Here is a 17,706-nt window from a genome sequence, read left to right as displayed (position 1 = left end):
TTAAGGGGAAGTCTAGTGTGACCAATTTGATTGGATACTATGATGTGATCACAAAGAAACTGGATGCAACGAATAATTTTGATATCATATACTTGGATCTTAGGAAGGCTTTTGATTCTGTTGCACATGGAAGACTGCTGCACAAATTGGAGTAGTGTGGGGTTGGAGGCAAATTACTGTTATGGATAAAGGTATGGTTGAGTGGGAGAAGACAGAGAGTGATAATCAGTGGTCACTGCACTTCGTAGACTAATGTCATTAGTAGAGTCCCCGGGGTTCAGTGTTGGGTTCATTGTTGTTTTCTGTATTTATTAATGATATTGATGATGAAATATCAGGCTTAATGTCTAAATTTGCAGACGACACGAAGGTTGGCAAGGTTGTTAATGACAGTCGCTACTGCAACAGGATCTAGAAAAGTTGCCACCTCTCATCTACATTTACATGTGTAAATGTAGATGAGAGGTGGCAACTGAAGTTTAACATTGACAAATGTAAAGTACTGCATATGGGAAAGCAGTAACCCCAGAGTAACGTATCAACTGTGTGTTACTACACTGAAGGTGATAGAGAATGAAAAGGTCCTGAGGTAATTGTGCAGTCAGATATGAAGTTTCCTGAGCAGTGCAGACGGTCTGCAGGGGTAGCTCATGGTGTCTTGATATATAGGAATGTTTCTACCAGGGAAAAAGATGTGATTATCCCCTTGTCTAAGGCAATGGTCAGGCCACACCTTGAGTACTGTATACAGGTCTGGAGGTCACATTTTAGGAAGGATGTAGAGCTGCTGGAACGATTACAGGGAAGGGCAACAAGATTAGTGAATGGAACAAAGGGTTTCTCTTACGAAGAAAGGCTTAAGTTTTGCAAAGTATAGTATCTGGAGATTAGGCATTGTGAGGTGATCTGATTGAAGTGTATAATGGATTGAGCATGCTCAATACTGATGAGATTGTTCCTCTTGCCCAGAGTAATTGCCTGAGGGGACATAAATTCAAATTGAGAAAAGACAGTTGTAGAATAGATGTGCGGAAATTTGCCTTTAGCCAGTGGGTGGTTGATTGCTGGAACAAACTTCCATCTGTCGTTTAGAAGTTGACAGCTTAAATAAATTCAAGTCAAAACTAGACAAACGTTTGGAGCTAATGGATGGGTGAAATGGGAAGTTTTTTTTTTGGCTGGTGCTCTATAAGCTTGCTTGCGTCACATGCCTCTACTAATGCTAATCCCTTTCCTTCTTGTATTAACATAAGCAAAGAAATCTTTGCTGCTTTTTTTTTTTTTTGCGTTATTAGCGAAAGTTCTCATAATTTGACAGCTTGCCTTTCCCCCTACCTTAGTGACTTAATTTTAGACTTGTTTTTATATACTAGAGTGGATATCGCTTATTATGATCACTTCGGGAACGCAGATCAAGTGATAACGATAACCGATTGATAATAAATGACCTCATAGTGAAACAAGAACTCAGCTGTTTATCGTTTTTTTATTAATGCAGAGCGAAAATATGTACATAAAAAAATGAACATGGATAGATAGAGATCATGAAAGTCAAGCGATATAAAATACTTTAATTTGACTGTCCAAGAAAGCCATTTAAAAATGAAACTCTCTGAATGTTTCTGTAAATACGTACAAAATGCTAAAAATAAATAAAGAGAATATTAAAATCACGAATTAGAAAAGGGTTAATGGTCTATTAAATAGCCAACTCGGTAGAGATACAGATATATTACTTTTTTTCGCTGAGTAACGACAGCAAAAACCATATGAACTGTACAAAACGAAATGTCGTAGTTGAAGAACAGACGGGGTGTCACTTCCACTGCACATGCGGAAACTACGACTAGGCAAAAAAAAAAAAAAAAGAAAAAAAAAGAAAAAAAAAAGCAATAATATAAACCTAAACGCTGACTACCATAAACCACCTTTTTTTTTCTATCTATTAGTATACATCTGATCGGGACTTCACAAAAGTGATAAAATGCTCCGTGATCACAGTCAGTGGCGTGTACTGTATACGTTTTTGTATACTGATAATTTATAAACATTCCCATGCACATTTTTATTCTCTGCCACTAGTCCCTCATGGGTAACAGAGTTGGTAGATGTCCGCTCTCCCCACACCGGGTGGAAAAGGTCTGAGTTCGAGTCTCATTGATGACTTGGGGAATTTTTATGGGTCTGGCATGCAGAAAATATACCAAAGAACACGCACAATTTACTGACAGTATACACTGAGCAATATGGCCCTAGTCGCCGATGCTCCTAAAACTCTACTACAACAACAACTCTGCCACTAATCTCTAATCTTATCAATTTGTCTGACGTCCGTTTAGGTTTAAACCTTTAATAATATCTCTTAATTAGTATAAAAAGCTTAATAGCTGCAATGATTACTTCCCTGAATGCTTCTCATTTATAAATTATTAGAAGAAATGGACAGGTGATGGGGTAAGTGTGTGTTTTTTTTTTTTTTTTTTTTGTTGGCTAATGCTGTATAACATGCCTCCTTACATCATTTTCCACTACTTTCTAAACGATGATGATACCAATTTGCATTTGGTATCATCATCGTTTAGAAGCCTTTAACCCAAAACTGAATATATAAAGTTCACTGGTCAGATGCGACTGGGCTAGCATAGTGTTTAGTATAACTGTTGTTCCACATACTCTGGAAAATTCCTGGTTCAAGTCACTGGTTTGAGAAATTTTTATGGGTTTTTCACACTGTGGCCAAGTTAGTCAGTCTTGGTCCAAATGCACTGCTTTATCTCCCGGAAACTAGGATTTTTCGTCCTGAAAATCGAGAATTGATTGAATACTGACGCCTCAGTCATTAATTTACTTGATACAAAATCAAATAACGGCAACGAGAAATGGTATGTGTAATTTTAGTTGGTGTTATTATGGAATATGGCGAACCAATTTGCTGTACTGATGCCGTTCGTTTTCTGTGGGATAGATCCTTAAAGCCACTGACTGTCAACCGAGAAATGAGTGCAGTACATAAGAAACATGTATGAAGTAGAGGAATATTTACAGAGGTATTACTAAAATTTTAGGTACGATAACATCAAAAAGAGACGAACAAGAGTAACAGACGAAAATTTGTCCGGTCGTCCACGGATATCTCTAACATCAGGAAATATTGAAGGCGTTGATACGCTCATTAAAGGAGATGCTGACTAACAGTTCTTGACATTGCACCACGGGTTAATATTTCGTACAGTGTATAGTTAGTTGTTGCTTATCAAATGGCACCGGGGGTCTTCCTCAGCTCCGCGTAGTATACCCTGTGACGCAGTCAAACTCTGTAAAGATCAGAGATAGTTTAAGCTTTAGTGTAGTATTAATCTGTTGTTCCTCCGGCCATTTAGCTGCAGGACCCGGCGTTGGTCATCCTTTGTCACATGGAGGCATGCCAGGTGTATTAGGGAGTAAAGAAGTTTCTGGCTGGGATGTAGCCTGAGCTTGCCAGAGAAGGCCCCGAGAAAAAAAAGAAAAAAAAAAAAAAGCACACCTGAAACTTATTTGTTGGAAAGGGAGACTGAGATGATAGTTGAAGTATTGGAGAAAAGGCAGTAAACATAAAGGAGATGGATGATAGGAAGACTTTCCACCTAGAAGTAGGAAGTTAAGGTATATTGGGGTACCCCTGTAGAGGGAAAGACTGTCAAGATTAGAAAAAGGTTTGTGGCGGCAGAGTCCACCAGGCGTGGTGTTTGGGTGGGAAGTGGGGTGGGATATATGGGGAAGGAAGGAAATGAAGGGGAGTAAAGCCATAGGGCCAGAATGTCCTATGTGGGAGGGGAGATCGCCGTGTGAATGGACAGCACTTCTCTGTTTGAAATCCCACACCGGCCAGACCAAATGCAGCCAGTGTCAGCAGGTCGTACGCCATGCTTGATAGGAGGGGAGGCACTACCTCAGCATGGCAGGAGAGGTTTTCCTAATAGGTTTCATATAGTGTGGTATATGAAATCATGCACAACACTTGACCCTATGCGAAGGTTGCAGCGTAATGGATCCCGTATTGTCTTCAATCAACAAAGCAATTTGTTTTGTGAAGAATAAAATATCGCGCATGGTATACAGACTGGAAAACTTGTAACAGTACCAATGTGAAAGAGTGAGACTTTTAATTGCTTTCGTCATCAGAAAAGGAATCTTAGGTTTACCATTTCACACCCGAGAGAAAGAAAGCCGCAGAGCAGGGTATGGAAACATGTACACCCTCCTCCGCATAAACTAAGTTCCGAGAAGTTGTATCCATAAGGAAGGTCATGCTCACAACGTCTTGGGAAAATCACGGTGTAATACACATTGATGCACGATCACACACACCACATAAGCTGTTTCCAGCAACCGATTTTCTGAGGCTGGACGTGCTTCTGCATCCTCTATACAGCCCACCCCTCGGTCCCAGCCATTTTTGGTGTAGAGAAGAAGAACCTTGTTTGCTCAGACTGACGAGAAAGTCAAAAATACTGTACTTCACTCTGCACACACAACTTGACAGTTTCTAAGACACTGGAATTCAGAAACTCGTGTCGCGTTGAAACATGTTTGAATTGCTTTGGTGATTATGTATGGTGAAAAGTAGCAAAACGAGTGTTCTTTCATTTGCATGTAATGAAATATTACTGGGAGTTAAATCTTGTGTTACATCACTGGAAAAGACATTTCGATCATCATTTGCTTCATGCTAGATGCCGACTTGGCATATCATCGCCTTAGTCGCTCATGTACCATAAAAACCAAAACTAGTCAATCAACCAATCAATCATGTATGATGTTTTGTGGTTTTTATTTTTACTCCAAAGTAACTAAAGCTATAAAGTACAGTATTACTGTATTCGCTGGTTGGTTTCATGTTTCGCTGGACCAGGCGAATTTTGCATAAATTTTCACGCAGTGAAATATTTGACTAATTCTACAGAAAATATAGCTGTAATGCAAGTAATAAGGACACAACGTGAGAAAAGAAATTAATACTTACTTTAGGATGTAAGTATGAATATTTTCATCAAACATTTTCCAAAGTAGGTGAAATTCATGCCCTTTCTTTACTGCAAAGCTTCCTCCCAGACTAGAAAGAGAATGCAATGTTGTGACTGATTTCAGACCTGCTTCTGGTATGGAGTCGATAGTTAAGAGGGTCTCCAGTTGTACAGTAACACTATTATGGTAAAGAGAAAATATTAAGGTTAATACTGTATGAAATATATAGATATGCTTCAATAGTAATTAACTTCTGAACGATGAATAATAATTATTCTGAATAGATAATGACAAAACCTATAGATACATTTATATAGACTTTATTTAAAAACAGGTTAGATTAAGCAGCAGACATCTGTAATAAAAACTAAATTATTTACACTGGCTTGATTTCTCAAATATTACTTGTTGTGAGGCCACACCAATAACTAGTTATTTCAGTGCTACAACTGCAAATAAAGAGGGTTCTTCAGAGAAACTTGTAATGCTACTTATATGTAATGTTCTTTCTCTTCGCCCCAGAGTAACAATTCACATGTACAAGTAGAAGACGTCTGATTGTTTTTAATTAGCCCAAAGCAGCTCAGGCCTTGAGGAGCCAGCATGCAGTACACAAGTTTGTACCTTTTTTGTGTGTATGCTCAAAGGTTAGTTTTGCTGTTTGAAGACGAAAAATATCGGAGATATTCGGTTGACATTGGGAGAGGTGTAGGTGACAACGTACACGATGAAAGCCACATTGAATACACCGTGAAAACTCTAAGGTTTAATTTTCGTACAAGTGCGCAAGGCTAACATTGCTAACTGTAGAAGGGCCATTTGGGAGAAAATCATTTCAGATTTATCTGTAAAATGGCAGGAACCTTCTTTCTCTCAGTATCAAGAATTCTGAAGACATATGTTTCGTAATAAAATTGAATCAGTCATCGATGTCATGGTTAGAGCTCAGAAACTTCCTAGACGAAATGCTGCATTTTTTGGCGTCTAAATTATCGACTTATCGAAATTACTTAAATCCAGTTACATTAAATATAAGTTTATCACTATATCCGACCCCAAAAAAGTGAAAAGTGAATGGTTGATAAATGAAAAAGAGAATTTTTTCATTAAAAAATCCGCCAAAGTTTAAGTACTCTATATACTTCCCATTTGTACAACAGATTTTTAATATTCTGCTCATATATATATCTGCGATGTATGTTTCGTAATAAAATTGCGTGGATTTATTGGAGAATGTTCAGTCACTTCCCATTGCAATTTCTAGTTTTAAGTTTACCATATTGTATTGCGCTGCGTGAAATTCATATTTTGATGTGTGATCGTGCATTGTCATATAAAATAAAGATATCGTCAGTAAAACTTTCGCGTGCCTTGTTTTTGACGGGACATCTCAGATCTGAGGATTCATAATTTTGTGAGTTTACTGTTTCCTGTAAACATGAATTCTGTAGTTCAAAATATCTGTACCATGTCTTATCCACAATCACTATGCAATCCACGAAATCATTTGCTTCCATTTCATGTCGTGTTAGGTTCTGTATACACAGTCCCAGCTCACTTCGTGCAGACTCTCCTGTACTGCAATGTCATAGATGATTGTACAGACAGGCACATAATATTGAGACGCTTGATCAACTTCCGTACACCGATCTTCCTTAACGATGTTGTCTGACAAGACAACATTTTCTTCTGTGGAAACTGTGAGAGCTGTCCTGAGCGAGGGCCTTCCTTAAGAGTTTTCATTCCTTCACGCTAAAAATTTATTAATTATTTATTCCGTGTCGTGATATACAGTTGTCGCGTATACCTTTTTCTTACACTGGTGAAATTCTGTTAGAGTGACGTCCTCCGTTAAAAGAAATTGAATAACTATGGGTTGGTTAAATGTGCCTGTCACTGTGAAACAGTAGGATCTCAAAGTCGAGTACGTTCTTGTTACCCCGGCATGAGTGAGAATTTGCAGAAGTTTGGGTTCTCCTATAGAAAAATACTGTACCAAGGGAAAACTAAGTAACGCCTATAAACCATGTACACTGAGTGGACAGAAATCATGGGATACCTACCTAATAGCGGATAGGTATCGTTTTGATTTTCTCCCGGTTATTGGCAGTCGCACGGCGAGGCATTGAGTCCACTAGTTCACGAAAGCATTCCACAGGTATTTCCATCCATGCTTGCTGCATCGCTGTCCATAATTCAGTCGCATTCCTGGGTTGAGGATCCAAAGCTCGAACGGACCTTTCCACAGCATCCCAAAGATCAAAGATGCTCCACAGGGTTCATGTCCGGTGAACGAGGAGGCCATTCCATGGTGGTAAAATCTTCGGAATGCTCTTCGAACCATGTTCTAGTCACCAGGGCTCTGCGGGGAGGCGCATTGTCCGGTTGGAAGAGTCTATTGCCCTGTGGGTGAACGATGATCATGAAGGAATGCAGATAGTGTGCAGGGATGGACACGTAACCTGAACCGTTCAGAGATGCGTCTAGACGTACGAGAGGTCCCAACGTGTGCCAGTTGAACACGCCCCAAACCATTACCGACCGTCCACCTGCCTGAACAGTTCCTTGTTGACATGACGAGTGCATAGCTTCGTGCGGTTTTTGCCAGATACGCACCCTCCCATCCGTTCGAAACAGGACTCATTGGACCAAGAGACCCGTCTCCAATCATCCAAGGTCCAGTGCCGATGTTCTTTTGCCCAGTTGAGGCGTAGAGTCCTGTGTCGTGGTGTTAGCAATGGGACTCTGGTGAGTTGGTGGCTCCCATAACTTATTGCGGAACGATCGCCTGATGGTCTTGGTGGAGACGTTTCTAGCACCTCTCTCGTTGAAGTCGGCGGTGATTTGTTCCACTGTTGCTCTCCGGTTGGCTGAAACAATGCGAGACAGACATTAACGGCCAGTTTATCCACCACCTTTCTCCCTCCTCCCACAGCGCTGTCCACGACGAGATGTTATTCCGGAAATGACGTGTTCCCGATACATTCTTGATACTGTCGAACTGGGATAGTGCAATTTCTGTACCACCTCCGCGATAGAGTGACCCATGTGTCGGGCACCCACTATCATTCTTCTTTCAAAGTCGGTTAACTCACGACGTTTATCTATACTGTCATCGAATTACCGTCTACTTGAATGCAGTGATGCAGTGTACCTACCATGCGGTGGGTTTGTCCACTAGCGAGAGGGGTGACGTGTGGCGTTGCCCAGGAACTAGGTATCCCATGAATTCTGTCCTTTCAGTATACATGTGTATATAAACTTTACTTTTATAAAGGGATTGTGCATAAATCTTAAATAAAGTACAGTCAGGACGAATCCATCCTCATATATGTTGCGTAATTGGTTGTTTTTAGGGTAACTGGCAGATTATCGTCCTTGTTAATCCATAAGGTATCTTCTAGTTCATGTACAGAATTCTTATTCGTCTGAAGGAAAAGCTGATACTATGCGTCTGCCATGACGTCGACCATCACCCCTTTCCACTTCCACACACGTTTCTGACTTCCATCATTGATCCTCTAACTCATATACAATATAAATAATAATAATAATTGGTTTTGATATTGACCTTGAAAAGGATAAAAACAAATTTACTAGAAAGTTAAATCTCTTATCAGACATCAGCACTGCTCTTGCATCAGTCTTGTCCAAGCAACACTTTACTTCTTTTCCTTTGGAATACCATTGAATTTGATAAATTTGCATAATAAATCAGTTAATTCTGATAAATGCACAGCTCCATATGGTGTTGCTTAAAGTGGGTAATTTGAATAAATTTAATCAGCAATTAGACAAAATTATTACAGTGGCCGGATAGATGATGTGGAAATTTTTTTTTTTGGCTAATGCAAAAAAAAAAAAAAAGTGTATAAACTTGCTTACTTGCATCATTTGCCACTACTAATACTATAACGCCGACCAGGCTAGCCGGGTAGGTAAAGTGCCTGCCTGGCAACCCAAAGGTCGCGGGTTGGATTCCCGCCTCGGGCTGGATATCACGATGGTGCCGAACCAATTGGATATCCCGGCCACGATACACGAAGGAAGCAAGAAAAAACTGGTTCCTTCGTGTATTGATCACATCATACGAAATAAAAAAAAAAAAAAAATACTATAACGAAAAGTATAATCCGCAAAAATCACGTATTTTCAAGTCGTTTTTTTGTTTGACAAAGTCTCCTGTTCATGATTTATGAAATATTGATAGCTATAGTGTAGTATCATGATTTATGATATAAGAAGAACTCTTTATTATATACAGAAAGCACATTGCTGTATACAACTCCCTTCATGGCTACAAGCCAGGGGTTTACATAAAAGAAATCACACAACATAATAAACACACACACACAAAAAAAGAAAGCATTATGACTCCTGAAAGGTTTGAACACTAGGATGATGGATTCAAGGCAGTGATGAATAGGTCTCCGGGAGCAGGTTCTAATGTCCTCTGACGTGGTCCTGGGAAGGAAGTCGACCGAGTACTTTCTGCCTATATTCCTTGTCGACTGCGAATTTTAGAGGTCACCGTCCAAGGACTGTATGTCTTGCAGCATTTGCACCGTAGGAACCGATCAGTTAGCTTTAACCGGTTTGAAATGGCCTGTAGGATTGGATTAGCCCTAAGGCTTGGGACGGGGATCCTCCATCCGCAGTTAACCCAGAAATGTGGTACTGAAATAATGCCGGCCATCATTTGATGGCAAAGACGAGTCTTCTCTCGTGAATGATGGCAGGAAGACGTCTGATGTTGAGAGCTGCCGCCATCTGGGTGGTCCTTGGTGTAGGGGGAAGCCGAAATTTCCATATGGCCCAATTCAGTAGCCAGAATTCCCCCGCAAAAATCCGTCTAAGATCGGTCGTAGCAGTTGAAGTCCAGATTTCGGCGCCATAGAGTATGACCGGATAAACAAGTCTTAATATATCTGCACCCAACAGCCTGGTCATGGACATGCATTAGTTGTCGTTTAATCATCCACCGGAGTCGACAGAACTTTATTTGCAAGTGGTCTATGTGCGGTAGAAAGGAGAATTTTGATCAAAAATAACGCCCAGATCTGTATGTTGTTGGACGGCAGAAATCGCGCATCCTCTTAAAATGGGTTGTACTATTGTTGGGCTCCGTTTGAGAGAGAAAGTCAACTCTTTTGACTTCTCAGGATTGATTTGAAGTCCGAAACCGGAGAGGAAGGCCTCAAGATTCCGAATTTTCTGAAGGATTAAGGTATTGATGTATTCAGCAGTGTCTCCAGGGTTGATGAGAGTAAACAGTTTTATATCACCGGCAAAGGTGAGGATATCAGTTATACTGATAGCTATCAATTATAACGCTTTGCAAGTAGTCTTTATCGTATTTTAGGAGAAAATGGCTAGACTCTGGTATTTATCACATTCCTCTCTCTCGCACCTTTGAAGGGAATGTCTAGACCCCCGTGGCCATCTCTTCTTTCTCAAATCTTTAATATAATTGAAAATACTCTGGTTATTATCCCGCCTAGTTAAGAATGTCAATCTTTGTTTATATTCATATGTCCAATTCTCCTTACTCAACAATTACCACGCTCTCTTAAACTCCATATACGTTCAGTGGATTGTCACTACCCCCATCTGTAATGGATTATGTCGCATAGCTCGAAGTATAAAAAGCCAAACAGCTTCGTACGCTAGAGCAGTGGTAATTTGCATATGGTTGTGCAAGTCAAAGTGATAAAGTAGCAGTTATGGGAGTAATAAAGATATCACGGAATTGTTTCAAAAGGCCATGATTGTGGGAGCTCGTGCGTCGGGTGCTTGCATGTCGGAAACGGCACGTCTTTTCGGTTGCTCACGGCCCACTGTGGTTAAAGTGTACAAAGAATGGTGTCGAATGGAACAAAACACCTCCCGCCAACAGAAATGTAAAAGGTTACGCAAGGTGGATGTTCATGGTAAGCGAAGGTGCAGCACGTTTTACGAGCTCAACGGCAGGTTACTGTGCGACGGTTGATGTCGAAATACAATATAGGGAATGCAAGAACACTGTTCGAAATGACAATGCGCCACACAGTGAGACGTATCAGGTTCCACAGGAGAGACCCAAGAGATACCCACTCTTCACCGCTAATCATCGTCGACGGCGAATGTAAAGTGTAAAGTTTGTTTAGGTTCTCACGGCACCAGGGGTTTCCTCCCATCCACGTGTAGTTTTCATTGCGAGTGTGAGACTACTCTGTCAAGGCCAGAGGTTTAAAAGAGTGTGGGTTGTGTATATGTGTAGTGTTGTGTACCGTTGTTTTTCTCACAGTAGGGAGGGGAGACTGAAGGCAGACGTATGGGGACGATAGAGAAGGCCACCCTAGATAGTCAGTGAGGCTGGCCCATGCCGGGGAATGCTGTGGTGTCAACAACACGCTGGTTGGACTGTAGGACTGGAAACGAGTGTGCTGGTTGGATTAGTCCAAATATCTGGTGCAACACGCCGACGGACGCCTTTGTGTCTGGCGCAAGCAACACGATTCCATTCCATGGACCCATCGTGCATAATGCCAACCATCTAGACATGTGGCAGTGGTTGCTTAATATGGGGCATGTTTTAATAGTAAGAACTAGGACCCCTGGTGCGTATGGACCAATGTTTCACTGGTGTGATCTACCAGCAGCTCTTAGGATTCCATGTGCACTCTGACGCGTTGCATTTTTTTCTGGACAGACACGGAATCTTCCAAGATGATAATAATGCGCCATGTCATAGGGCCCGCACTGTACACGAGTGGTTCGAGGAACACAGTGAAGTTATCACCCATTTTGATTGGCCTCCAAATTCGCATGACCTAAATTGCATTGAACAACTGTGGGATGCTTTGGAACCGGAAGTGAGACGTATAGACGTCCTACTATCATCGATTCCGACATTTTGAAAAGCCTTGCAGGCAACATGGCTTCAGATCCCTACAGACGTCTTCAGACATCATGGATGACAGCTGACATCTAATGTCAGCTGTCATCCATGCAAACAGAGGACCAACACTTTATTAGGTAGGTGGTCACAATTCATTGATCACCGAGTATATATAAGATGATATACACATTTTTGTTTTCAAAACCAGCATCAGGGGTCGATTACCTCGGGCGGTTAGGCAGCATAGTGTTAGGGCCAAGCGCCACCTGTGGTTTCCCACATCTGCACCATATGTACGCTGTGAAGAAATACAGTACTACTGTAAATGCCAGAAAAGTGTTGTATGCTGTATATGACATATTGCGTTAGGTTCTGTTGTGTGTCCTGGCATTTGGCCGCAGGTTCCCTGGTGGGACCCCACGTTGCCCGCACACACACACACACACACACACTGCTAGGAGGTAGCCAGGCTGCCCTTTATTCTCTGGCTGGTCTCTGCCAGGGTCGTCTGAGTTTCCTGGACGAAGACCAATTAAAAAAAAATGAAGAGAAGGTCTGGGGAACAAGAGAAAGGAGATCCGAATGTGGGGAAAAGCTAAGGTGGACAGATAGAGAAGGCAGTCCACCCGAGTAAGGCGAAATAGGGGTTGGGAGGAGGAGGATCAAAAGTCAAAAGTCTGGGAGTCGGCACTCCAAGGAGTGCCAACCAAGATGATGCCAGCATAGTATCTTAGTACAGTCTTTTGTCTTAATCTTTTATCAGTTGGGAAACTACTATCCGACCTCAATTTGTGTTTGCACTTGAGGGTCGTTGTTCTGAGCAGCTTTAATTTTAGCAAGCTTTGCCCGTCTGATGGTAAAGACAGCTTGCGCGTAACTCGTTAGGGCTTTCTGTGTTGTTTCATTCTGAAGCAGGCATGTTTCCTGGTTGCGAGGGTTTCAATGGGTTTCAGTAAAAAATTTGAGCCTACAATCATCGTAAGCAGGGCACTCATACATGATGTACCCCATGACTCCTCTTCGCCACAGTGGCAGAACGGATTTCTTTCAATTCCCATTGCTGTTAATTTCTACTGAAAGGGTCCATGTCCTATGATCAGGAATGTAACTTGCAGACCAGGCGAAAACCAGGGAGGGGGCTTTGGGAAGGTTATGTCAATGGATGGGAGGAATCTTCTGGTAATTTCTCCTTTTGGCGTGGTTTCCCATGAATGCTGCCAAACGGGAAGTGTTTGAAAATACGTTTTATTTCTTATTTCAGGTCATTGGTTATCTCCAATTGAAGATTTAACAATTGCGTCGGAATTCCCTTCTTTAATCGATGGTAAAGGCCCTTTTTAATCACCTCAAGATAGAGCGGCAAGCATCCAGTGATAATCTGTAGAGGAGGGGTGCTGACAGTGCAGCATGCCCTGCAGATAGACAACAGCATGAATCTCTGTATTTAATCAAGTTTACGCTTTTTGTTTTCCAGGGTGGCTTTTGTACACTAAACTGAGGCTCCATAACAAATAATTGGGAGGAACACCGCTTTATAGATGAGAGACAAAGCTTTATGCTTCAAACCCCAGTCCGCTCTGCTGACTCTTATTATCACGGCCGCATACTTTCGGATTTTCGTGGTTGCTGCCTGGGCCAATAGCGTTTTTAGTGTGTTACCGCTACAAAAAAAAAGAAAAAAAAAATGGACTCAAAATTGTTGAGCGCCACTTGCTGTGCTAGTCCATTAAAACTTCCCCAGAACTGGTTCTGATAACAGCACAGTTTTTGCTCCATGGATTCAATGGGCCACTAATTTGTGATATTTTGACAATGCGTTTTTGTTTGACCTATCTCGTGGATGTGAACTGCCGTATTAACAACTTTCTTTTCAATTGGCCGCCGTCCTCTGCCATAAAATACAAACATGAAAAAGATTAAGGCGAAAAGCGTTACCTCAGGCTTCATTATATTTCGAAAACTACGTATATATCGTTAAGGACTCCTTTTCAATCTTTTCACACGGCTGTGATCCTTAAACTCAGCCAAGGAGTTTCTGCCGATCTGGTAATACACTATTCCTGAGTCCCAAGTAATATGTGGATTTTCTGTAAATGTTATAATAATAAAAGTATCCGTTGTTATGGCTCTTTCACAGACACATCAGCAGCATGCGATTTGCATATTTACTTGGTACAGCGCCAGTTTCATTTTACTCTGATGTCACTTTTTGGAACAATTTCTGTGACTCCTTTATATATATATGCTGTCGATACTGTGTCTTTCAAATTTAAAATTAATTTCATATTTCAAAATTAATGAACAAGCTTCATTTCCATGACAACTTCTCTGTTTGCATAAAGGCTGCATTCGGAGAATTGTCAGCCGAGGAACTGGCGCTGAGCAGTTGAACTTTGCTCTCGAGAATGCTCAATTGGTCTTGATCGATACGTATTATTTATTAAAGAATATTTACTTTGGTTTATTCGATTTAAATTACTAATATACTAAGTATTGTAATTACTAATAACTAAATACCAATGACTACATTGTTCACCTGGTTTTAAGGTATCCACCGATGTCGAAATCTTGTAACTTTTCACGCAGAATATCAAATTTGTTTTTTGTGTCCACCCGCACAGTAGCAGCTCCGTTTGTATGGAATGTGTAAGGCCGTCCTGTTACGCTGGCCGTTGTTATAGTGGATTCCAGAAATACAATATCTTGGGATACACTTGTGTTCTTTTCCCCTCCTGTCTGCATAAATAATAATTTCAAATTAAAAATACAGCACAACGTTACATAAAATATTGAGACAGACTATAGAATGCTAATAAACCTCCTTATACGATAAAAATTACAGAATAATTAGTAGATAGAGGTTTAAAGATATTTTATAGAGAATCAAGTGTTCGATGCAGATAATTTTTATTGTAGTAAATACGAGACGTTCGACCTGTGACAGTTCACAATAGGGCGAGATGAACGACCGTCCGTACTATTAAACAAGTGCATCATCATGCTAGTTCAAGATAAGGTCTCCTACCATTGTTTGGCGCATAATGGCCTTTAGCTGCTGTTGCGCCGTAAAACCACCAAAACAACAAAACAAGTTCCATTCATTTCATTTACTTTTTGTTACGGTTGCGGTTATGTGGGTGCAACTTTTCGTATAGAATTTCAAATAGACGGAGCATCCAAAACGGATTAGCGCGCAGAGATTCATTTAGTTCTTAACTGCTGAAAATCAAGAACTACAAGTAATTTATCCACTTTAAGCATATACATGAACTGCAGAACAGTGTGCTGAACTCAGCCGTGGCCGTATCATTAAAGTAAATTAGCTCTATAATCCTACTATCTGAGAACGTTTGGTGTGCACACCAAACGTTTATCAGTGTAAGAGTGTTCCTAATATTGCGCAAGGATTTTGTGAACCATCATCTTCATTGTGAACCATTATCATTATCATCTTCCCATTGTCGATCCACTGCAGGATGCAGGCCTCCTCAAGTTTCCAGAAACTACAGTCTTGTGCTTTCCGTTGCCGCTGTACGCCAGCAAATTTCATCATTTCACCTCATCTTTGTCTTTTTCTTGGGTGTTTAGAATCAAGCTGTATCCATTCCAAAATTCGTTTGGTCCATCTATTGTCAGTTGTCCTTGATACGTGACCGCCCATTTCCATTTTGAGCACTTTGTTCTTTCAGTAATGTCACAGACCTTGGTTTGTTGCTAAATCCTTGTACATGTGTTTCGCTTTCTTTTGGTTATGTTCAAAATTCGACGCCCAATACTTCTCTTTGTGATCCTCAATCTTTGGAAATCAATGTTCATGTTTCACAACTGTATGTTACGACAGGGGGAATACATTGATCAAAAACTTTTCGTTTGAGACAGAGTGGCAAGTTTGTCTTGAAGACTATATTAAGCTTTCCAAATGCATGCCATCCCAATTTTATGCGCTGTCCAATTTCCATCATGATGTTTCCATCTACTGAAATTTTTTTGTCCAAGGTAAACGTACCTTTCCACTTCTTCTAGTTCTTGTCCATCGGCCATGACAGCGGTCTGTTCTAGTTGAGCGTAGTCCTCGGGCATCCTTGGCCAGCTCATCTTGTAATGGTTCCTGTCTCCTGAAATTGCTTCCATAATGCCGGGATGTCATTGCGTGACACATTAAGCCAAAATAAGGTGCCACCTCCGCCACGGTCCGCGAGCTGTTTGTTAAAGGTCCGTCCGCGAGATTTGTATTTTACCAAAGTACCGGTCCGCGACGGATTGGAAATTAAAGAAACTGGTACTTCACCACAGACAATTTGAGAAGCACTGCTAAAATGACGATAACTTGCCATCCTGAGTATTGGAGATGTGGTTATAAAATAAATAAATAAATTTTCTGTTTATACTCCGGGGCGACCAAATGATCAGAGGAGTTCACAAGAGATAGACAGAATACAAGAAACAGCACCGTATTCAGCAGTCACGGGCTTGAACCTCGGTCACTCAAGGCACGTGTACTTATGCACCCGCGCGCCTGACCACTAGGCTACGGCAGCAAGTCCAAAAACGGGAATGAAGTAATGTGGTCGCAACCCATGTTTTTATAAGCATGAATAATTTGCATAATGTGCAGCTCTGTAATAGTATTAGATCGATTTCTATTGGATACTCTGAATTTGTATGCCAGGATGTCTATTATATCAAATATTCGCCTTCGGCTACACTGTTCACAATAAAATATTCATGAAAATTATTTTGTTCTATTAATTTTGTCGAGTGGTATATTTCTCTATTAGATAGCTGTTGTATTCTGACTAGAAATCAAAACAAATCGGAATGGAGCTTTAGATGCTTTAGATATTTTCCTTAATAATGAAACAAACAAAAACAAAAGGCTTAATAACTACCAATTTATCATTTAAATATTCTGATTGATTTAAAAGTATATATCTAAAATAAAAGCTTCTTAAATGAAACAATAAAACCCATAGTTTTAACTGTAATCATTATTTGAAGGAAACTCACATTTAGCATTTCCAGAATACTAAAATCACTTTTTTCCAATTTTTGCCAAGCAATTTCTGAATCTAAACATCTTAGGTGAATAGTTGCTTCAGGAGCGCAAGAACTATGCATATTGATCTAAACGTAAAAGATAAAAAACAAACGAAAGCATGAAACATTTCAATAGTTATGTGGTAACTTTTATTCACAATTCAAAAAAGCAATTTCGGATTTTACTGTTATGCATTAATTTCCTAGAGACACTGAACGAGTGGATTTCTACAAATGTAATATTTTTGATATATGCTACTCTTTCGCATAATCCCCTCCCGATCTTTACATTTATCAGGCAGTGACTGTATGGCAATAGCCACAAAATCATTTATATGATATTTAATTTATAAATATTTATAATTGATTTACTAAGAAGTGAGAAAGTGACTACTTTGGCCCTTTTCGACTAATTCGGAAAATATGCTTCTTGGCCAGACGGGATCGAAATTAACTTATATATAATCTTTACTGTGTACAAAAGGATGTATACTATTTACCCTTCACGGCAGGAATGCCAGGGGCTTCACATTGGCTGGTGGACAAAGGCCTTGAGGAGGGGGACCACATCGAAGTTCGGGTTCATCCCCCATGGCCAACAGTATAATAAGTTTCAGTTAAATTATTCACAATATTCATAAAAATATTATACAGTATTTTTGACATTATATACAATATTGTACAGACATCCTTTTTAAATTTATTATACTTCCACATTACTGTGCAGTTTGCCTGGTTGAGTTTAGGTTGAGTTAAGCCTTAAGTATCACAGTCATCGTGTTCAT

At 40.3% G+C, this 17,706-nt stretch overlaps 1 protein-coding gene across 1 annotated transcript in view; it reads right to left on the bottom strand.

Moving 5' to 3' along the window:
* The window catches only part of LOC150086111 (uncharacterized), a 182,801-nt gene that overhangs the window by 105,046 nt on the left and 60,049 nt on the right, over positions 1 to 17,706 (bottom strand). Inside the window, exons 8-10 of the mRNA XM_090374799.1 lie at positions 16,892 to 17,008; positions 14,421 to 14,620; positions 5,003 to 5,182 (exon numbers count right to left, since the gene is read on the bottom strand). Coding sequence (XP_090230925.1) covers positions 5,003 to 5,182; positions 14,421 to 14,620; positions 16,892 to 17,008 — 497 coding nt within the window. The remainder of the gene's footprint in view (positions 1 to 5,002; positions 5,183 to 14,420; positions 14,621 to 16,891; positions 17,009 to 17,706) is intronic.

This window comes from Mastigoproctus giganteus, chromosome 5 (genome assembly GCF_048544385.1).
Source record: "Mastigoproctus giganteus isolate SK-2022 chromosome 5, ASM4854438v1, whole genome shotgun sequence".
Classification (NCBI taxonomy): domain Eukaryota; kingdom Metazoa; phylum Arthropoda; class Arachnida; order Uropygi; family Thelyphonidae; genus Mastigoproctus; species Mastigoproctus giganteus.
Note: the sequence above shows the minus strand (reverse complement) of the source record. Positions and strands in the feature narration are given on the sequence as shown.